This window comes from Papaver somniferum, chromosome 9 (genome assembly GCF_003573695.1).
Source record: "Papaver somniferum cultivar HN1 chromosome 9, ASM357369v1, whole genome shotgun sequence".
Classification (NCBI taxonomy): domain Eukaryota; kingdom Viridiplantae; phylum Streptophyta; class Magnoliopsida; order Ranunculales; family Papaveraceae; genus Papaver; species Papaver somniferum.
Window position 1 is genome coordinate 56,963,677 of NC_039366.1, and position 24,772 is coordinate 56,988,448.

General features: G+C 36.5%; 1 protein-coding gene and 1 pseudogene across 1 annotated transcript; one reads left to right on the forward strand and one right to left on the reverse strand.

Moving 5' to 3' along the window:
* The first annotated feature begins 333 nt into the window (after nucleotides 1-333).
* Nucleotides 334-3,259, forward strand: LOC113309079 (annotated as a pseudogene).
* Nucleotides 3,260-4,989: 1,730 nt separating this feature from the next.
* Nucleotides 4,990-7,459, reverse strand: LOC113307802 (E3 ubiquitin-protein ligase RZFP34-like). Its single transcript, XM_026556252.1, has 11 exons — nucleotides 7,179-7,459; nucleotides 6,995-7,082; nucleotides 6,828-6,887; nucleotides 6,596-6,628; nucleotides 6,425-6,502; nucleotides 6,290-6,333; nucleotides 6,160-6,200; nucleotides 5,969-6,051; nucleotides 5,780-5,871; nucleotides 5,550-5,661; nucleotides 4,990-5,467 (listed from the first exon to the last, which is right to left on the reverse strand). Exons 1-11 carry the CDS (start codon nucleotides 7,277-7,279, stop codon nucleotides 5,330-5,332), a joined length of 870 nt encoding a protein of 289 aa, XP_026412037.1. The 5' UTR covers nucleotides 7,280-7,459; the 3' UTR covers nucleotides 4,990-5,329.
* Between the last annotated feature and the right edge of the window lie 17,313 nt (nucleotides 7,460-24,772).

Below are 24,772 nucleotides of genomic sequence, written 5' to 3' on the forward strand. Positions count from 1 at the left end.
TGTTAGGGCTTTGGATGTCAGATTTTTATCGACTCAGGACCAAATTGTAGACATCTTTACAAAGGGCTTATCAACTTCACGCTTTGCAGCTTTGAGACTCAAGCTCAGTGTCTCTGCTTCCATAGACACTGGACTTGCGGGGGTGTTAGACTAATGACTTATTCTAGTCAAATATCTGTGCAGTTCACATGTGTCCAACCGAGAGGTGTCAGTTATGTGTTGGTGGATCCACCGGCCAATACAGTTCCCGGTAATCATTAGCTGTCTGAAAACTGTAATAAAATGAAAACTAGTTTTGAGAGATTGTCAAACGACTGTAACTCTCTCAACAAACTCAAACTTTTCTACAGTGTGAAGATTGAAATATATGAAGTTCAATGCAGGGAATAAAATCATCAAACCTTCAAAAGACCTTTGATTCTCTATTACGAGCTTCATCAACATTAAACCATCTGAAACAAATTCATTCTCGTCTTCTCTATCTAGGTCATCATCAAGATCAGTTTCTTATTACTACTATAATCAAGCTTCTTTCACAGAAATTTAAAGATGTAAGGTATTGTCTCTCTATATTTCACCTAACCCGTAATCGAAACACATTCTTGTTCAATGCCATGATTCAAGATTTATCTCAAACCCCAGGTTTCGAAATCAAAGCCCTTTCGGTTTACACCCTTCAGTTGTGTAGTGAACCAAATGATTCCTATAGGAGACCTAATAGTTTCACATTTCCTTCAGTTCTGAAGGCATGTGTTTCTGCCTTCTCTTCTATTAAACCCATACAACATATCCATACCCAGCTTTTGAAATTGGGTACTTATTTTGATGTCTATGTTGGAAGTGCATTACTTGATTCTTATTCCAAGTGCAATGGAATCGAATTTTCCCACCGAGTGTTTGAAGAAATGCCGGACAGGAATGTTGTTTGTTGGAATTCTATGATTTCAGCGTTTGCTAAAGGTGGAGATGTTGATTCCACAAAGAGATTATTTGAAGAAATGCATGAGAAAGTTTCTTGGACTAGTTTGATCTCGGGTTATGCACAGAATGGTTATTTTTCTGAGACTTTTGCTACATTTGAGAACATGGGTAAGGCAGGGGTGAAGCCAAATGAGATTACTTTAGTTAGTGTTATATCAGCTTGTGCTAATTTGGGTGCACTTGAATTTGGAAGAAAAATCCATTCTTTTATGGAGAATAACCATTACAATTTCGATTTATTTGTTGCGAGTTCCCTAGTTGATATGCATTGCAAATGCGGTGTGGTTCAAGATGCTCTTATATTATATAAGAAAATGCATCTTAAAAATGTGGTGACGTGCAGTTCGATGATTGTTGGGTTGGCCTTGAATGGGAGGGCAATGGAGGCAATTGGGATCTTTGAAGAAATGAGATTCCAGTGTATGATTCCGAACGATATTTCGTGCTCTCCAACACTATGACTAAAGAGTACTCTCTTTAGTGTTTTATGCGCTTGTTGTCATGTGGGTTTGGTGGAGGAAGGAAAACTTTATTTCAGTTGTATGACTAAAGAGTACTCTCTAGTTCCTAAACTCCAACACTATGCATGTATTGTTGATCTCGTCGGCAGAGCTGGTCAACTCGATCAAGCTTACCAGTTCATCAAGGAAATGCCGATCAAGCCAGACGCTATTGTGTGGGGAGCTTTACGTGGTGCTTGTCGGATCCATAAAAACAATAAACTTGGTATATTTGCAGCTCAAAATATTCTAGAACTTGATCATGAACACTCGGGGGGATTAGTGTTTCTATCTAATGCATATGCCAGGATGGGAGATTCGAATGGCTTGAAGAAGGTTAGGCGCATGATGAAAACATTGGGGATGAAGAAGGTACCTGGTAAAAGTTGGATAGAAGTAAGTAATGTTGTTCATCAATTCTTTGCAGGAGATAAATCCCATCCCCAAAATGACAAAATATATGCAGATTGAACGAATTGGCCAAGTTTATAGACGTTCAGGGGTATCAGCCTAATGTAGATTCAGTATCCTCTAGCATAGAGGATGAAACGAACAAACAATCACTGAGCACTCATAGTGAGAAACTTGCAGTTGCCTTTGGTTTGATCAGCTCTCTTGAAGGAATTGTCATTAAAATTGTGGAAAATCTAAGGGTTTGTAATGACTGCGGTTCTGCTATAAAGCTCATTTCCAAAATTGTTAACAAAGAGACAGTATTAAGACATAGCAGCACCATTTTTACAAAGAAATGTGTTCTTGCCAAGATTGTTGGTGATGTGAAAAGAGCAAACAAGCACTGTGACATATAGTTTGCTTGTAGAAGTTGTATGCACACAGCAGACTAACCTACACAGACCAAACACCGATTGTACCATTTTGCAGGGAGCAGTTCTGTTTTGCAACATTGACCAGTACTAATTTACAGGATGCAGATTAATCGGAGAGGATTGATGTGTAATCGGAAAGGGTGATATCTATATGGTACAATCCTACAAATAAGATGTAGTACTCTTGTCATCGTGAAGATTTTGAGACGGCTGCACCACATCGTGAAGCTACTATTCCAATCCCCAACCCCTGAGTCAGGCACAGTAGACTCGAAATCATTTTTATGGCCGTGTAAGTTTTCATAAAGCTGCTTCTGCGGTAGCTGCCAGAGGATAACTTCCTCGGCTGTGGGTTTACAATTTGAACAACAATGAGCCTCTCTTTACGGAAATCCAAGGTATTTTGCTGGCTATACAACTAGCAAGAAGATATGGGTATAGGCGGATTATAAGAAAAGGAGATTCAAACAGATCATACAAATTCTGAAAGGTGATAGTCTCCATCCCGCTGGAGAATCAGCAGATTGGCTGAAGATATCAAAATCAGATAGAGCTTCCTTGAATCACTTCAGTTTAATCATGTCAAAAGAGAAGCCAGTTTGGTGGCACATAGTCTTGCAAAGTTCTCTTCAACAAACAATGTCCACAAACTGGTGGAATCCTCCAATATTTCCCCATTGTATCTCTTCGCTTCAAGGCTTTTAGTTTATTTGTTCTTCTTTAGTCTTTTCCTAGTTTCCTATTGTTTGTATTTTCTTGGTGTCGTCTCTGGTAACTAAAGAAAAAAAAAGGAGATTCTTATAGGCTCATGTTTTGTATTTTTCTTCTGCAGCATCATTTCTACCTGTGAGAGTGACTCGTTGAACTATACTCAACATCTTGTAAAGAATGAATAAATCTCACTTTTTTGGAGCTAAACTTCTTTTAAGCATAGTTCTTTTTCATGGATTAATGGCTTATCACTGATGAAAACAGAATAGAAGAAGCTTATTATTGTAGTTGAAGTTCTTTGTCTTTTAATCAAAAGAGCTGCAACTCTGGAGCTTATAGATGGTTTCAGGCCTGTGGCTGGTGTTGATGCAAAAAACAATTTGCAGATGATCTTATAGTGTTCTTAGATGATAGTGTTGATCAGATAAAGAACCTAAAGAACATCTTACTTGCTTTTGAGCTTATTTCAGGATTAAAAGTTAACTTCAACAAAAGTGCAATTGTGGCAGTGGGAGATTCTCTATGTGCATCTGTATGTGCTTCTGTTTTTGGGTGCAAATTAGCTTCTTTTCCTATGAACTATCTTGTTATTCCTTTAGGGAGTAAGTCTAAAGCTGTTGGTGTTTGGGAAGTTATTTTGCAAAATTTCCAGAAGAAATTGAGCTCTTGGCAAAGGAAGGTAGGCTGATGCTGATTCAAAGTGTTTTATCAAGCTTACCTATATATTATCTATCTTTATTTCAATTGCCTGCTTCAGTGGAAAAGAAGATGGAGAAGATTATGAGACATTTTTTGCGGGGATCATCAGTTTCAAATCCTAAAAAGAGCTGGGTTGGTTGGAAAAGTGTTTCTTTGCCTAAAAAAGGTGGGGGTGTGGGAATAAAGAAACTTAGATTGATGAACAAGGTTCTCCACGCAAAGTGGATATAGAGATATGGAGTTGAGAAGAATGCACTATGGAGGAAAATTGTCAATCAAAAGTTTGGAGGAAACTCAAATTCTTTTTACCCTAACTTGACAAACAAGCCTGTAGAAAAGAGTTTATGGACTGGAAATTTTAAAAGTAAGGAGCAAGTGGAAAACAGCTCTACAATTCAAGTGAATAGTGGAAACAAATGTATTTTCTGGAAGGATAAATGGGTTAATGGATATTCATTGAAAGATTTGTTCCCTTCTCTCTACAAGATTAGTAGAACTAAGGATGCAACTGTACAAGATCTTTACTCAGATGAAGGCTGGGACTTGATTTTTGCAGGGCTCTAAAAGACAATGAAGTTGATGAGGTAGCACAACTAATTCCTTCGCTGCCAGTTATTAATACTGATGGAGGTGATGATCAGCGAATCTGGCAGTATGGTGATACTTTCTCGGTTGCAGGTTGCGATGAGTCTTTAGAGGATGATGGCCTCATTTCTTTTCCCTATAAAAATTTGTGGAATCCAAAAATCCCACAGAAAGTCATACTTTTTGTATAGTGTCTATGTTACGATGTTGCACCTACAATTGATAAGCTAAAGGGGAAAATTGTGGTCAATGGTTGTCTATTATGAAAAAGAGACGCTGAGTCAAATCATCATGTCTTCTTACATTGCCAAACAACTAGGGATATTTGGTTACAATCATTCTAAACGTACCGAGCAACTGAACAGATTAAAAACCGGGCAGACACATTAATTGGGCCCCGCCCCTCTGGGATTTGCAGGGGCCTGATTTGTGGGACCTACCTGTGTCTAAGCGGCTTTTAAAATTTCTAAATGCCCGGTTCGTTAAGATTTTTTGATTTGGTTATACTTCTTGAAGGGCTACCATTTACAGTGGGTTTTTCAGAATTCTGTCAGGCAAAGCTTGTGGGAATGGAACATAAGTAAAGGAGCTAATTTGTCTCGAAGAAGAAGAATTTGGGATCTAATACCATTCGCCATTTGGTGAGCTGTATGGATTGAAAGAAAAATAGAGTCTTCAATGGAAAATATAAAAGTTTAGATGAAATTATTGACACTGTCAAAATTTTCATATATAACTGGTCAGTCAAGTTCTAATCTTTTTGAGGAAATCTCCATAAGTCGGGTCCTAAGTAATTGGGAAGCTATGCTTGATCCGGTGGAATAACAGCTCTACTATAATTGAGCTTTGTACTCTTTTCTTTTCCGCAGAACACCATACTCTTATTGGTGTTACTGCCTTTATAATGTATTGCCCTTTTTGCGTAAAAAAAAAAAAAGAAAAAAAAGAAGCTTATTTTCGCCACTTCTTTGTAACAAAAGATATATATCTAACTGGCCTCATTATAAGTAATTTTCTTTCTGTGTTTCAGATCCTTGATGAGCATGAAGCTGGCCCCCCACGAGTCTGCTTAGTATTGTATGATTTGCAACTTAAACACTTATGTGCCACTACATGGAAATGAACCTCTGAAGTTGTCCCACAGTCGTTGCAGAGGATCCAAACCTGATTATTACAAGGACAAACCACCAAATTTCAGAAACCAAACATCATATATTGCCAAGGTAATATATAATGTTATGCATACCATCTTGTTCTGATAGGTTTCGGGCATCGGCGTAGAAGCCACCTCTTGATCAAGCTGTTCCCACATACTAGACATATCACCGACGGATTTTGAACAGACAGGGCATGAAAACCTGCAAAAGATAGTAAGTTCCATCACGAATCAACTTACCTGGGTACCTAGGTGAAATAATTAAAACCCCCCAATCTACTGCTTCAAACTTGTGTGTTATATAGTTCAAGAATACTTACTGAAAATGTGCTTCCATCTCCTTCAAGCAATCCAAGTGCAGCGTATGGCCGCATGGTAGTACACTAATGTCTTTGGTAGAATCAAACACATACTGAACAAGAAAAGAAAGAGAAATCATACAACAAATTAGAATTCAGATTCAAAAAATCACAGCAAAAGACGAAAACAAGGAAAACTTCAGTTTTTACCTCGAAGCAGATGGGACAATTATGATGCATTGCTCTTTCAATACAACAGTGTGAATTCTTCAATGATTTCGCGTAACAACATCCTGTAGTAAGATTGCCAAACAGGTAAATACCCCACAAGTAAAATACTAAGAATCAATTAAGATGCACCCCAGAAAATAATCATTTCTAGGGGGTGTGGACTTCCTTACCACATTTATAACAATGGTAGAAGTTCTCCTCGCCTCCGGTTCTGCAAATGGGCGAGTGAGGTTTTCAGTCATGAGCAATATGGAGAAACATATAAATAAAAAATCAAGTAATTTAAGAATAAAAATCAACCTGCAGATCCCACAACCATCACAGTGGTATTGGTTCTTTGAAACCTATACCAGAAAATAACACAAGTAATCAAACAAAAATGAAAACCATAAAAACCATCAAAGTTTAGCAATTCTACTACTTATTATGGCTTACATCGTCGTCGAAGAACTTGCATTTTGTACAGAAGTACTTCCCCATACAAACCCCACAATTTCTACATTTCTGTTGAACCTGAAAGAAAGGAAGAACAAACATGATCAGTCCCTATAAACTATCCCATCCTGTGCTTAAGAAGGTTATGTTTCATCAAGCTTCAAAACTCACATCTTGTTCTGTATCACATAAAGAGCATATAACCTGAAAAGTAAACAATATGAACGAGTAAGCGAAGCGAAACGAAACCGAGAACAAATACATTTGGAATGAAGTGCAAATTATGCCTTATCCTCTTATCCTTGATAAAGTTTTCACATACTATCACGACATCTTTTCCGGGACCACAAGAAAAAAAATCGGCAATGTAATTGAACAGAAAGGCATAAAGAATGAAACTTACCTTCGCAATCTTGTGCCGAGGTACGTCATGACGATCAAGAGGATCGACTTCCATTGAATTCTGCTCAGACAATAAAAACGATTTATCTTACAATTTCATTTCTCTACATTTCGCTCTAATAAAACTAAACACTCGTGGAAAATTAAAAAGGAAATTGAAAAGCAAACCTTTTTTTCATTGTGGCAATGCCTGCAATCGAAGATTTCATCGCAACAGGGTGCCCTAATCTTGCATCTTCTTCTGTAATGTCTGCACCTATACATTTCAAATTTCCAAGATTTTATCAATCTAATTTAACGATTCTTTAACAAGATATGATTTTTAATAACTGAATAAAATCACAAAAATTACCCGAAATCCCCATATCCTGATTCCATTACAGAATCCTCCTCTATGTTTAGAGATTCAACCAATTCCAATCTCTGTATTCCGAAATTACACTCCAACTCCATTTCTTCAACCTAGAATAACCCAGAAAACCCCACCTTCAAAATCCCTTGAAATTCTTCCAAATGTTTCTCCTCTTCTCGGAATCGACGTTACGGCGAGATCAAGAGAAACCGAATTGGGAGCGATTTTAATTGATCGAATAAGAAAAGGTAATAAAAAATCGGATATTTATACGTGTGTGGCGGGAAACCGCGTTCCACTGAAAATGGTAGTGTATATTTGAATACGGAAACAACCGGCGGCCCGTTGGATTATGTAGGCGGGGGTAAACCCTAGTTGTAGATAGAACTACTTACGTGTTGATGACTAAGCCATGGGTCCTATTTCGCCAAACTGAAAGAAACATAATAATGATTGTTGTCTTGATAGGCAAAATAGACAAGAAGATAGACTCGTACGATTTGTCATGACACTAGTAGCATCTCCAATGTTAGGGGTGAAGGTAATCCTAGGTGGAGGTCCTATTAATACCTTTTTGTTGTGGGTCATTACTATGTGGCTAAAAAAAATGAAAGTTATACTTTCTACCTCAAATTTCATCTCCAATGCCAAGATATTACTACCCTAGAATTTAGAGATAAATTAATTTTGGAATAAAGAATTGATTATGTGTCAAAAGACCTTGGGTCATGGAGAAGGTAAAGATATGACTTTCTCCTTTACCCTTTCTTATGAGATGGCATCCATGTCATGCTTTTACCTTACCTTGACCTTGGCATTGGAGATAAATTCTTGGTTAGAAAAGTGCTAAATCCTAGGTGTCTTGTCTTTTTAAGACCTTCACCCCTAGCATTGGAGATGCTCTAATGGTCCCTATTGCACATGTTTTTTTTACGATTTGTCATGACACTAATGGTCCCTATTGCACATGTTTTTTTTAGGATTATAAAACAGTTACGGATGAGTGGGATCACACTTTGGACGAGTCGTTCAGAAATGTAAGTCACGCTGGCTGTGATCAATAATTCAGTGTCATCGTCAGTAATGTGGAATTCAGTTGTAGTTTCTAACAAGTTTGTCTTGGTGGCAGCCGTCGATGGATGTTAATGAGTTCATGCCATCCGTTACCGTTACCGAATTAGTGCAATGAGCCAGCCGTTAGAAAAATAAACTCCTGTGCCAGCATCTTAGATGACTTATTACCGCAATGAGCATTTGAGAACATGAGGGTGACAAAACTTATCGTCAAAACAGCAATACACTAGTTTTCACTTCAACGGTTCAACCCATAACCAGATATTTTTCTTTTAATCTAAAGTAATCAATTAGGATCTTACACTCTTAGTGATAAAAAATAATCTATTAGAGATTTTGGAATAGGGTTCCGATTAGCTCATTACTGCAGCTTGATGTAAATAAAGACATATCCATCATTGGCATACCCATAAATTTTAGATAGGATGACAAGGTGAATGTTAAGATTTGAGGATATATGAGTTATCACATCAAAATTACAAATAACTATGTATTTAGCTATTTTATCCGGTTAAGAAACTAGTCATCCTTCTAGATAAGTTAGCCGTACATACAGATTGTAACAGTGGCACGACACTTTTCCCATTGGATCATTTCGAATCAAAGGCTTTTTCAAGGCTCATTTCCTTCAATGAAATTGCTGAATTTTTCTTTGCCAAGTTTTGACTTGAAGTTTGGTATTCCAACGATCAGTCACACGGGGTGTATAGGAGGTAAAGCACTCATAAAATGAGAAAGCAAATCAATATCCTTTATTAGCTAGTTTATGAAAATATCTTAGGATGATAAGGCAAAATCGAAACCTTATTTCAGGAAAGAGATGTACATTCACTTTGATTTCAATCAGCAAGTTTGGTAGAATAGGATTAACCCAAGGTCTTAGAAAAATATAGAATAGAGCGAATGTTCAACCTGTAGCTTTAAGAAAGAGACCAAAGTACGCTTTCCTTATTGTATATTCGTTTTCTTTTTGTCACATGGCCGATTGAGAATTCAAATTACCGATAATTTATTGCTATTCATAGATAAAAGAGGAAAACACCTAAGTTTTACCATCGCAAAAACGTGTTAAAAATATAATCGATTTCAAGTAATTGGAAAATACAAAATCTACAGATTTTGAAACCCAAAAAAACGGATAAGAAATCAAACATTTAAATATATGTAAGTCAAATGACGAGGGTACCGAGTATACCACAATTTTATCAACCTATACAGACACAACTTGTGTAATTCCACCGGAACAATAATGGCCAAAGAATTACTTCAACAAGATGTAACTTGGTATATAGTCTGAGTTCGTCACCGAACTAACTACGGGTTTATACCCAAGTAGATGAACGTACAAGTATATTTACTTTGACTATAAAGATAAACAAATATAATGCGTAAGTAAACTGAATCACACAACACACAAGATTTCAAAACTGCTTGGCAGAAAACCCTTGGAACCTAGTCTAGCATTTCAAAATTACCTTTCGATTATTATAATTTCAGAATTCCTCCAAAATGTTTGGAATACTTTTTTATATTCAGTAATTAGGATTTTAATTTCACCAGTTCAAAGAAAGTATTATTTTCACAAATCTCTTGTAAAACCACTTGGCATTGTTTGTTTGCTTAAAAACCCAACAAAACTTATCATTTTATATTCCTCACAAATATGGAAGCTTAATATCAAATCCTCTTTGAAGATTGGCTCAATTTTCAAGACATAATTATTTATTTATACAGTCCTGAAGCTCAGTTGCAAGCTTATGTCCTCAATTTTGGCCTATCAGTTCATGATCTAATCACATTTCAGCTTTGTGGAATATGCTCATTACAAGTAAATACTCCCCAAGTGACGGAGCCAGACAACTCATAACTCCATATCTAAACTCCTTTGACACTTTCAAAGATTCTTCACATTTGTTGAAGATATTTGTGACAAAATGCCAAGATTTCATCTGATGCATTCTCCATCATTTGGTCACTCAGAATATAAGCATCACTCGGAGAGTCGGGCTCAACAGCGATATCATAGGTAGCACGCCTATATGTTTGAATCGGAAATGAGACAACATCAGAACCGCCATTCCCGATAATCTCCATCCTCTTATTTACCACTTTATCTTTTTGTTTCGGGTCGTACCCCGCTAAAAATGCAATATAGTCAGTATGATGAGCAAAAGAGCTTCCATCATGAAGAATGCAAGTATGAATTATTAAATTCACAATATATATTCACCAATCACTTATACATCTATTGCAAAGTGTTTTTGATGGTAACATATGGTTCGGAGTCATTGCAACATGTTTTGCGAAAATCTCGTTAGAGATGTTTCTGCATTGTCCTCTGCAAACTCGGAAGCTGTGAGAAATTGGTTAATCAAGTCTTTCCTGAATTCTTACTATCAAGTCGTTTTAACCCCCTAAATGAGTTTTAAATCAAGTCTTTCTCTGGTTAAATGATAGATCACTCTTTTCTGATTAGAATATTGGGTTCAACCATCAAAAACGGACGTTATATGAAGATTCTACAGTAGTTTTAACAAGGTACATGTTTTTAAAATTTTCTGAAAACGGGATTCATTAAAATTCTTCATATATTCATGCATGGTTTCGTTCATTCGGTCATTCAAATAATATGAAGATTTCTAAATAAATTCTTAACTAAAAGGTACTTATCATGGCAATCAACATCCGCATCAAATATTAAAAAAAATGTTTAGCTTTAAATGAAAATTTATAAGCTACAAAAGTATAGTTCCTACACACTAAAGGAGGCATGACAATCATGTTAGAGGTACTTAATCAGATCCCAAGTCGCACAAAAAAGAAGCACGACAATCTTGTTAGGTCATTGCTCGGTCGAACTCGCGAGTATTCCTATCTCAAGCTTGTTGTTAATATTAGATGTACAAAACTATATCTTGATTTCTAGTATAGTAAAGTCAAGTCTTGGACTAGGATTAGAGTGTGGTAGTTGAGTATCATACATCACTGAATAAACCTCAAAGATTAAAAACTGAAGATCAAACGAAGACATTTGGAGAACTTCATCGACAAAAGATATATGAAGACCGAACCGTCCGATTGACTCACAACATTAGCATTCTATCTTTAATGAGACTGTATCTTATGATTTTAATATTGCAAAGAAGAAGTTTAAAGTCAAGCAAATAAGCACGTAAGTGCGATATTTTTACACCCATATTTATACTAGCTAATACTCGTTATTCCTAATAATATTATTTTAAGCTTTTTGCAGGAATTACAAACAAATCCGATCACCAAAAGAATAAGCGGTTAAACCAACAACTAAATGGAGTTTGCCACAACAATCACCAAATTTGTCTACGGCACCAGACAAAGCAAGTTGGATTAAATAGTGAATGTCCATTTTTATTCCATTATTTCACATCCACGGAAAGCTAAGTTGGACAAAGAATTATGTCAGTGACCAATACCGAGGGGTGTAAGGAGCCAACTTAAAATTCAAAATAGGGGATTTTAATAAAGTGCCACACTTCCAATTTGCAGTTTAAGAAAATGCCACCGTTTTTTTCAAAGTTTATTTAATGGCACACGTTTGACCTTTTCCATCCAAAAAAATTGTTGCCATCAGTTAGTGCATAGGTGGCATTTATCCAGCTTAGTAAAATACATATACACCCTCAAATCTTTCACCAACTCACCAAACCCATTCCTTATTTTGGCAGTTCCCTTCTTTTCTTACACTTCTTGTAGCCTTCACCGTCAGTTCATAGCTCAATCTTCTCAGCTTACAGCAGTATCTCTGCTTAAACATCTCAACTCCATTTACTCCAGCCATCACCCTGTAATCTGGCATACTCAGCTTCACCAGGACCACGGCCAGCTTAACCTCCTTTCTTCATTTCCAGCAATCTCTGCCTGCGAACACATCAGAACTACCACCAAACTGCAGCGGCAACAATACCAGCTGCACCATTTCATCTCATAAACATACATCTCCTCATACCATTTCCAGTGCCAATTCAATTTCATTACCAGCACATCTGTTACTCATCTCACTTGCAATCTCGCCATGTCCAGTTCAACAGCATCATACCCATCCGTAATCCATCACCGATTCCTCCTTGTTCTTGGGTTCACTGCACCTGCAACATCCACCAGTAAAACTCTCCAGCATCAACACTGTCATGTCACCTGTCCTAGCATTCATCTAAGTCACCAAATACCCATGGAACTAACTATGTAGCAACACTTCAGTTCCATGGCAATTCATCACCAACCATCGCAGTCATTTTCTCTTGCTTCATCTCAAGAGCCTACAGCAACTCCCTGCAGCTCCTGTGACATTAACCAAGCACAAACCACCTTGTACACAGGCTCAACTGGTAGAAACTGAGCTTGAAGAGGTGAAGAAAAAACCATTTAGGACTTTTATCGAACACCTAATGTGCCATTCTCATCTTGGTGTAACATTGAAATTTCTAGCGCTTCTAAACTCACCGAAACACCTGCAAATTCAATCCCATGACAGTTCTACCATTTGATAGCCATATATCCCCTGGAAAACCATCTTCAGTTTCATTCAACACCTATCAGAAAAAACGTCACCAAACCCATGGAACCAACATCATACATCTCCATTACCACCAACCAGTTCAGTCTCTGCAACTCCTTCTTCAACCTGCCATCACCTGCAACCATGACCCAAGCCATGACATCACCACCAGTATCAGCCACCAATACTGCTTCATCACGACAACCATCATAATCAAAACAATTTACAGTAAAAAACAATTAGAAACCCTAATTAACATACGAAACTGGAAAAAAAAATGAAAATCAAGCTAAACCCTGTTCTTAAAACAACCTGAATTCTATGAATTAAACATAATTTTGACGAACCCTAAAATTATTTCCCAAAACTTTAAGAAAGAATTTTGACAAATCCTATATGTAGGTTTCACAAAACTGATTTTGATACCATCTCATCACTGTTCTTGCTTCATTACAAAATTCTAACCAATTCTCGATTTGATTCAAACCCACAATCATCACAGCATCCATCAGATCAATATCTTGATCTCTATCGGCAAATCAAACCCAATGTTCAATTTATTCTCAATTATCCACGACTGTAGCTCAGTTCAATTTCATCATTGTACCCTATCAATTCTTCTTCATCTTCCATTTCTAGAGATCGACAACAACATCAACTCCAAATGTTCATCTGAATCACCAAGAACACCTCCAATTTTAAAACAAATCCTCAATTTGAACCTTCACAATCTCAACAGATCTAATTCTCAGACACATCTTCATTTTTTACTCGATTTCATCTCTCAATTTCTCTGTTTTTTTCTCGACCTAGTTCTCGGCAATAATAGCAGCAGCTGCTGCTTTTCTCCTCTCTCAGATTCTTTGTTCTGCTTTCTCCTAATTAGCGATTCACAAGTCTTTAAGGATTGTGAAGGGTAAATAGGGAATGATAACATATTTTCTTGACTTGTTCAACGCATATAGACCGGTTTGGTAGGCCCTGACGGAATATTTAACGGTTGTGACATTTAATTAACTCTGAAAAAAAACGGTGGCATTTTCTTGAATCGGGATTTGCAAGTGTGGCAATTTGTTAAAATTCCCTTCAAAATATAGTGCACCTACTAGTAGCATATTTGAGTAGTTTTGGATAAAAGGAGTTCATATTACCTAGTTCTACAACAAGGAAATGTTGCCCTTCTTTTACATCTCGACCCAGGAGATTCAATCTCAAATTGAAATAAAATTTCCTATATTCTCTTCCAACAGTAGCAGCATACCATGAGAGATTCACACCACGGTTACGATTCTTGGTACTAAAGAAGCACTAAATGGATGGCGGTAGGGGGTTATGTATTCTAAGGTTGGTGTTGGATTATAGTGGTTATATAGAGAAATCACTCGGACATGAATGAAGATGGGTTTTATAAGGAGTTCGAGTTCTCCTCCCGGAATCTGAACTTGAAGGTGTTGTTCGATTCAATATATGGACTCAAGATGGCTGAAATGGTGATGATTGTGTTCGATATGGATTTGCTGGTGGCATGCATTGATTTATGGGAATAAATTGCACGCCTGAAAATGAGTTATATCTTGGTGATTCATGGATATGATTAAAATTGGGTTTAATGGGTACTGATTTGCTTCGATTTTAAGCTCAAGTTGGTGGAATTTCGGGTGTTTCGGGGAGTCACAAATTAACTTATTTGAATGGGTTCATGGTTGCGAACTGAAGTCGATGGAGCAAAGTAGGTTTTTGTCAGTGGAGGTGTTGCCTAGACGGAAAGACGATTGGGAGAGGTGTTGTTGGATTTGTGGTCCTGGTTGTTTTAGTGGCTGAGATACTCTTGACAGTGATGTGTTCTCAAAATAATTTTAGAGTAACGGTGTTGTAATTTGGGAGATGGATAATTAATTAGATTGTGGTTGGATAGTGGATTATCCACGGATTGAACGTTGAGAAGATGGTTGAGCTCAGTGCAATTGGTGGCCATGCTTGAAGAATTGAGAGTCGAGAGAGAACAAATTTGTTATATACATGCCCATACAACATGGTTTAATGGCAGGAATCAGTTGGGTTTTGTTAGTTGAGTTGTTGAATCGGTAGAAGAAGGTGATGTGGCTGGAATCTAAAAGGTCAGAGAGAAAGGCATTGGTGGTGTTGTAGATTAAATAGGCAGTGGGAAGAGCAGGTGATATGGTCAGATTAAGGTCAGGTAATAGAGCTGGTGTCCAGGTCAGTTTAGGAAGGAGTTGAATTTGGATGTCGATAGATGGGTTTGAATTTGGATAATCGGTGGTTGGACTGGGCCTAGGCAATTCTGCTAAGTTTTAGTCATACTACTCGCAGCAACTACATATATCAACGGAACATCTATATTACAAAACAACATAGGTTTTTGAGTTTTGGACGGACGTATAACATATTAAGAGATAAACGTTGTATCCGACTATTCCAGTCTCATCCCAGCGAAAGACATCCGACGGTCGTCGTTTCTGTAACCTCTCTTATAATGAATCAAAATTTATTAATCTTTAATTATTTCATAAACTCTTAACTCAAGATATTCAAAGAAACATTAAATAAGATCATAATATATCATACATGCATTAATTGGATTTAGTGGTGGCATGATGAATCTAATGGAAAATCAGATTTATTTGTTTATTTCTATTCATAACTCATAAGTGAGACATGCATACACACTATTATTTAAATGATTTTGTGTTCGTTTTTGGATAATGTATATGAATAATTTTACAATGTATTTATAGACATTATTTTCGCTTGAAAAAATAGAAAACTATCTTGCAAAGGAACATGATTTAAAGTCCATAAAAAAAGAAAAATTACACCAATCGGATATCATATTAAAGCAGTGTCGTTACGGCACGAGCTATCTCTAGATATTTATTAGAACTCTTTGTTAACCTCATGCAGTGCCGTTACGGCACGGGTTATTTCTAGTATATAAACAATATAAAAAATGAGGAGGGGCGCGGCTACAGAGTCGAACAGAGAAAAACAAGGGTTTGCAATTTTGTTGTTCTCTTCTTCCATGTCTTGCTAGTTTTCCATGTTAGGGCAACAAATAAATTTGTAGATGTTATTTCATTTTGTGTTCTAAAACAAAGTCAAGTTTTAGTGTTTAATAATATTTGAGTGTCCCAATGGATGGTTTTGATTTATAACCCTTTCATGATTTATGCCACGTATAATCCATATCTCGATACTAAACAAATCCATTCTACAAACCTGATTAATCATTTGTTATGATAATTCTTTGACTATCTATGACATGTATATTTAGTGCTTCAGATATCTACTTTCAGGTCGAGACCAAACATATCTTACGAAAATTATTGTTGAGCCTTTTATTGATAAATTTTCCGTATATATTGATAAATCTTACGAAAATATGAGAGTTTTGTGATAGGATACATATGAATTCAACTCTACAATGGAATTCCAGAGTCCCTAACATGTCTGTCACCTTTGATATTTCTTTCGTCCACATTAATTTGATTCATTTAGATTAGGTCATCCTACACATTTATTTTATTTGATTAGAAAATTTCTAGTATTGATTAGTGGCATTTGCACACTTCTCGCGGAAACGAACCGTATTTGCCATTGTATACACCATCGACACTGTGAACTTGCGGTAAAACAAAGTCGGTTTTCCAACGTATCAAGTTTTTGGCGCCGCTGCCGGGGAGTGGTAGCGAAACATTATTATTGATATCATTGGTTTTCTAGTCGTAGTTTAGGGTTTTTTTTCGTTGTTGGTTTGTTTTTAGTTTTTCTTTTTAGTTCCTTTTCATAGTTTTCGTTTAGAATTTTCTTTTCAGGTACTCTTGTTGCGGAGATGATGTTTTACCGAGAGGATGAATCCAGTCCTTTCAGAGAATACATGTATGGACCACAATATCAGGAGATTCGGGAACAAAATCGTCTCGGGTATGGAAATCCTTACAGCATTACTTCGAAACTAATGATTTTTCACATGAGTGTCAAAGTTACCATCGTGATGATTTTTCACATGCTGAGATTTTCAACCAGAATATAGCTAGTTTGGAAAGAAGATTAGAGATGCTAGAAAACCATAGGTCATATGAAAATAATAATCTGGCTTATAGTAAATCATGTTCTGCAAAATATTTCGATTATTCACATATGTACCAAACCCAATACCATGGGGGTAATTATTTACATGAGGTAGGTGAACAATCTTTGAATCGGCAGAACAATGAGGTTTCAAACTATAAAAATTTGAGCTTGGACAATATCTTAAGATTGTAAACTCATAATACATTACAAATTAGTCAAGAAACTTTTCAACTTCAATAGACCACTCAAAAAGCTTTAGAAAACATTGAATAAAAAGTAGGTCAAATGACTAGACAGTTGGAGAATGAACAAAGTTGGTTCCCAAACCAGTCTCAGTGTCAATCTAATTGTACTTCAGAATATATTGATTATTATTCCGAGGAAGAAACTGATGATCATCAACTTGTAGAAGTTTTGAGTGGAAGTGAGGATACCCAAGATTCCTAAAATCCAAAAATTTATGATGTAGAAGAACCTGCATATGTTGAGGATGCTACTATTATGTGTCATGAATCAAAAGTGATGGATGTTCATAACGAGGAACCTTCTAATCATTTGAATTATGAGATTTATACAGGTCGCGTAGTTGAAAATGATAACGATATGGTGATTCATAATATTATTGCTGCACTATGCCCAATTTTTGTTGATTCATCTAGTGATTTTCTGAGTGCTTTTGTGAATATTGAACAGATTGATATTGGTAAGGAAATTTGTACCGACGAACTCGAACCTTTATCTGTTTGCATATCTCATTTTGCTGACTCTGATGACCCGAAGTTGATTGATATTATCAATGCATTGTGTCCTCATATGGTTAATAAGGGTAACTCAAAAATGGAAGTTATTTCTGTCGGAGCACTTGTCGATCGAACTCGAAAGTGTTGCTATCTCAAGCTTGTTTGTCAAGTTTAGTTGATCAAAACTATAGTCTTGATTTCAAGTCAACTTATAGGAGTTTCGGACTAGGATAGATTTTGTACTTGAGCTTTAGACTTCACCGCGCTTACAATTGAAGACGAAGATCTACTGAAGAACTAGGGGAACTTCATCAACAAAAGGTATGTGGATACTAAAAATTATCTATCACTCAGAAGTCTATTATATTATATTCTATCTCTTATTGAGACAAATGTCGTATAGCGTTATAGACTTTCATATCGTACACATTTGTTATTTCGAGATGAGTATAACTCGCTTATCTATTTCTCGAAATATGTATTGGTAGCTTTTTGCTTTAGCTACATTCATCATTATTCTTGACGAGTTTAGTTGGAAACAATTTATTTGTTGGAAACTAAATAATAAGTCAAAAGATGATCATGTGGAAATTTCCTAAAAACATCTTACATGATTTTTGTGAAACAATCATTTGATGTCGACTTGGAAAGTTTCGTATTGATCATTCGATCACTTGAAAATTGCTTATAAGCTAACAGTTTGTGTGAGACATCCATTGTCGTCTTCTAAGAATGTTTCAATGATTGAAATGGGAGTTTAGAACCAAAACCCATGTGTAGAAAACATCACAATATGCGTACTTAGTGTACAAACTGTGTCGGTATGATTCAGATCCGGAAACCAAGTTTACATACCAGTATGCGAATGGTTTTAACTGTTAAAGTCCGGGAACCAATTTGCATAACAGTATGCGAATAGTTCTACCTGAGGTAGGTCCGGGACGACAGTTTGCGTACCCATTTGTAAACTGTTGGACAAGGCCAAAGTCCGGAACTAAAGTTTGCGTACCCATTTGCAAACTTAGGGGTCATAGTTCTAAAATCGGTTTAGTATGTTTACATAGTAATGAACAAATATATTTATGAAATAAGGAATACAATCTTTGCAAACCGTGGCTTAATGTTCATGAACTGATTCTTATACTTTGTACATTATGAATCATTCTGATTTTGCTTCAATTGGATGATATATACTTCTATGTGATTGTCAACAATTGAACAACTCTATGAAACACAATTAGATTAATTGGATTATCTTTCATGAGTGATTGATCAGCATAGTTGATTTAGATATATTAGATGAATGTGGTTAAGATAAAAGTGTTCATATGGCTAACTTCGGTTAAATATTATTGAGTCAACTCAATATACACGTCTAGGTAAGGTAACTCATATCTAAATTAAAGTATATTTCATTTGTGTGTGGCAAACTAAGACCATCTAATAGTGGAGAGATATTGTTTTGGTTTCAAGCAGACTTAGCTTGTATCTTAAATTATATTTTCATCTAATGGTGAATATGGAATGCTTTGTTTCTAAGCTAACTTAGCAAACCCCGATCTGAAAGGCTATGTAAAGGAGAAATCTAGCAACTGGGAAACCTAATCCGCACACCTCCTGTGTGATACAAGTTGCGACTAGAGTCAATTCTCCTTTAAGCCGGGAGATATATCAAAGAGCTTTATCTCTATTTCTCAACACAATCAGCAAATCGAACAGATAGTGAAAAAGCGGGGGTCTAACTACACCATCCAATATTTCGCTTAACAATCTGTATGGACTAACTCCGAAATACTTTGCTAGAGAATCAACTAGACAGTCAGACTCAATCTAGATAAAAAGTATCTCAAGGAGTTATTATCTCAATCTCTCGATTTGATCTTTACTCAAGCAAATAGAAACCTGCGAGTCTTTATCAAAGAGAGATAACTTGGACGGACCAAAGACCAATGTCCAAGGATCAATCAATATCAATCAACAACCAAAGGTTAGATTTCCAATTGATTATCACGAACGCACAACCTGTATTATTTCAATTATATAAAATATAATGCGGAAAAGAAATAACACAGACACCAGAAATTTTGTTAACGAGGAAACCGCAAATGCAGAAAAACCCCGGGACCTAGTCCAGATTGAATACACAATGTATTAAGCCGCTACATACACTAGCCTACTCCAAGCTAACTTCGGACTGGACTATAGTTGAACACCTATCAATCTCCCACTGATACAAGGTACAGTTGTACTCTTACGCCTCTGATCCCATCAGGATACTGCGCAATTGATTCCCTTAGCTGATCTCACCCACAACCAAGAGTTGTTGTAACCCAAAATCACAGACTTGATAATAAACAGATCTGTCTCACATAGAAAAGTCTATCAAAGGATAAATCTGTCTCCCACAGATAAACCTTAGGTTTTGTTCCGTCTTAAGATATAAAATCAAGGTGAACAGGAACCAATTGATAATCCGGTTTTATATTCCCGAAGAACAGCCTAGATTAATCAATCACCTCTCTACAATCCTTCCTGACTACACAAGCGGATTGTCGAGGAATCAAAAATAGTGAGACGAAGATCTTTGTGACTTCTTTATCTTTCCTATCAGAGAACTCTCACGATCTCAAGCCAATCAATCGATTGTACTCGTACGATAGAAGATGCAAGATCAAATCACACAACTACGATAAAAGTAGTATCGGTTTGGCTTCACAATCCCAATGAAGTCTTTAAGTCGTTAACCTGATTTTAGAGAAGAAAATCAAAGGTTAATGGAGATCGACTTTAGCGAGCGCACTAGTAGCACATAGACGTGTGGGGATTAGGTTTTCTCAATGCTAGATGTCTCCTTTATATAGCCTTCAAATCAGGGTTTTGCCTTAGGTACAAAGCAATCCTTATTCACCGTTAGATGAAAACCTGATTTAGATTCAAGCTAATATTTCCCAGCCGTTAGATCGAAAACTTAGCTTGTCACACACACTTGGGTAAACGTTTACTGGGTTCGTGAAAACCATGCCCAAATGTGTACGTTCATTTTGGTTCAACATAGTAACCCAAAAGGTCAACCATATGAGCATTTCATATTAACCTTGTTCTTCTTCACCATAACTAGTTCAATTGACTCAAATGAACTAGTTAGAGAGTTGTTCAATTTCTATGAGATCTTATGTAGCTACACAAGACACAATTGAAACAAAGATTATTCGATTCGATTGAATCGGCTCATGAACATTATAGCCACGGTTTGCATAAAGCATTCCTTAGTAATTTAATGTTTCTTGTTCAGAGCACATCTTTAGATCATAACCTCTTAAGTTCACAAACAAGTTCGCGGACTTAAGTTAATCGGTTGAGTTTTCCAAACTCAGCAGAAATTATCGGTTCGAGAACTTCTGCCAGTTCGCGGACTAAGCACACAAACGAGTTTCGGAAATTCAGCAGAAATTCTCGGTCGAGAACTTCCGACAGTTCGCGGACTGAGTCTGAGGACTGGGTTCGCGGACTTGGAAAGACAATTCCACAATCCTCCCGATTTATCTTGATCAACAAAGTTCGAAAACTTCGATTCAAGGAATACATGGTTATGTAATCTATACTCTCATTTCAGTCATTGACACATTCTCAGAGGACGCTATGTAGCCGTTATTCACAGAACGATTCACGTCAGAGAAATTCTCAAAGTGATTGAAACTTTCATGACTTTCGTCAATAGGTGAAGATAAACCTGATTGAAGTGAAACGCTTTACTAACACACGATTTCGAGATAAAAGATAAGCAATGAATGCTCAGCTCGAAATATCAAGTGTGTATGATCTAGTCTATATAGCATACGACTTTTGTCTCATAAGAAGTAAGAGATAGAATAGATAGACTTTTGAGTGATAGATAAGTTCAAGTCTCCACATACCTTTTTGTTGATGAAGTTCCACGGTTCCTTGTGTAGATCTTCGTCGTTGTATGATGAATCTCCATGAAGTCCTTGAGATTAACTACACTTTTCATATCCTAGTCCGAGACTTAGCTATGTAGGCTAGAAATCAAGACTCATAGTTTTGATCACTAACATTGACAAACATGCTTGAGATAGCAACGCATGCGAGGTTGACCGAGCTATGCTCTAACAGATAGAAATACGTGAGCCTGATTGATATGAGAAATAACTTGGATGGTACCAAAGACCAATGCCCAAGTGTCAATCAAGTTATATCCAACAAACAAGGTCGGATTTATCAACTGGTTGAACTAGGCACAACATGTGATATTTCAGTTATATAAAAAAAAAATATAATACGGAAGAGAAATAACACAGACACCAGAAATGTTTTTTACGAGGAAACCGCGAATGCAGAGAAACCCCGGGACCTAGTCCAGATTGAACACCATGTTGTATTAAGCCGCTACAGACACTAGACATACTACAAGTTAACTTCGGACTAGAATGTAGTTGAGCCCTAACCAAGTCTCACACCGATTAAGGTACAGTCGCATTCCTTACATCTCTGGAACCACGCCGGATTCTGCGCACTTGATTCCCTTAAATGATCTTACCCACAACTAAGACTTACTACGACCCAAAGTCGACAGATATGCTTATTCTGTATTCAGCTTTTGTCTCGTATTTTGATAAATCAAGGTGAACAGGAACCAATTGATAATCCGGTCTTACACTCCCGAAGAGCAGCCTAAAAATATCAATCAGCTCACAATAACCCAACTGATTAACAGAAAAAGTTATTGCAGAATCACAAGAGCCTGAGACGAAGACTGTTGTGATTACTTTTTAAATCATACCTAGCTGAGATAAGTCTTGAGAAAATCTTAGAGAAGATAGTACTCAACACGATAAAACAAGTAAGGTCAAAATACGCAACTACAGAGAAAATTATTGGATCTGGCTTCACGAATCCCAAATGAAGTCTTCAAGTCGTTAACCTAATATGGTTTTGGAAAAACCTAGGTTAAGGAGAATCGACTCTAGTACCCAACTAGGAACACACATAAGTGTGGGGATTAGATTTTCTAGTTGCTAGAGTTCTCCCTTATATAACCTTTCAAATCATGGTTGCTTACAATCAAAGCTTATATAGCTTAGTAACAAAGCATTCAATATTCACCGTTAGATGAACTCCTGATTTAAGATTCAAGCTAAGTCTGCTTAAAAATAAAGCAATCAATATCCATAGTTAGATGGTCTTAGCTTGTTACACACAAATAAAATACACCTTCACTTAGATATGGGTAACCATACCTAAACGTGTATATTGAGTTGGCTCAATAACAGTTAACCGAAGTTATCCATATGAACACGTTTGACTTAACCGCAGTCATATAACACTTCTGGATCAAATATGATGACCAATGAATCATGAAAGATAATCAAATGAATCTAATTATGTTTCAAATAGAGTTGTTCAATTGTTCACTATCTCATAGAAATATATATGAACAAATTGAAACAATATCAGATTGGTTTGTAATTGTACAAAGTACTTATTCAAGAATCAATTCATGAATACTAATCCACGGTTTACAAAGATTGCATTCCTTAATTCATAAATGGTTTAGTTCATGAGTATGAGGATCATACTTAACCGATTTTAGAACTTAACCACTATGTTTGCAAACCAGGTATGCAAACAACTGCTCCGGACCTTGGCCTTGTCCAGCCGTTCGCAAACCAGGTACGCAAACAAGGTTCCCGAACCTTTACAGGTAAAACCGTTCGCATACTAGGTACGCAAACAAGGTTCCCGGACCTAAATTATAACAATACAGTTCGCATACTAGGTATGCATACCGTGTTGTATCCAAACATGGTTAATTGTTTTAAACTCCCATTTCAATCATTGAAACATCCTTGGAAGACGACAATGGTTTTCTCACACATACCATTAGCTTCAAGTACTTTTCAAGTGATCGAATGATCAATACGAAACTTTCCAAGTCGACATCAAATGATTGTCTCACACAAATCATATAAGATGTTTCAAGGCAATTTTCACATGATCATCTTTTGACTTAATATTTAGTTTCCAACAAATAAATTGTCTCCAAATAAACTCGTCAAGAATAATGATGAAAGTTAAAGCAAAAAACATCCAACACATATTTCGAGAAATAGATACGCGAGATAAACTCATCTCGAAATATCAAATGTGTATAATATAAAAGTCGATATAGCTATACGACTTAGTCTCATTAGAAGATAGAATACAACAGACTTCTGAGTAAGTTTTAGTCTCCACATACCTTTTGTTGATGAAGTTCCTCCAAGCTCCTCAGTAGATCTTCATCTTCAATTGATGAACGACGTGAAGTCTAAAGCTCAACTACACATTCTATTCTAATCCGAGACATAGCTATAAGTAGACTAGAAATCAAGTATATAATGTTAATAAACCAAACTTGAAAAATAAGATTGAGATAGCAATGCTTGCGAGTTCGACCGAGTACTGCTCTAACAATCTCCCCCTTTGTCAATTTTAGTGACAAAACTATCAATACATATGGATTACAAAATAAATAAACTTTGTAGGTTCTCATCCATCATGCTTGATTTCCTTGGCTCTTCAACATTCCTTGAATTCTTCGTTAGTCCAAGTACTTCAGCGATTCTGAACATGTTCAACTCAGCATCATTGTTGTTGAGATCTGTAGCCATAACAATAAGAAAAAAGATGTTCTCAATCATTGTTATACAGTGTCATAGTATTACTATAGATAATCAAAATCCAATTGTATCTCAACTTTGAAATAATACTAGGGTGATATGTATCACTCCCCCTTAGTCAATACTTCCATCTTACAATGAAAACCACTCCCCTTACATAATGATCCGTAAACCACTACCAAATAATTCTCCCCATTTTTGTCAATATAAATTGGCAAAGGTACTAAAAATGAGTGTAGATGGTGGATTTTCGACAAAGGCTAAATTCGCAAACTCATACGAAGCTCTGATTCAGCAATCAGACGTGAGTATCGAGACACGAGTCTCTCATCGAATTCTCAAAGGAGAGTACCTTCTCTCAGAGTACATGTGTATATGTAGTCTCACGACTGGACAACGACATATCTCATGAATACTGAATACTTTCAATGATTATTTCTATATAGTATCACGAGATGGACGGCTCCTAGACAGCTT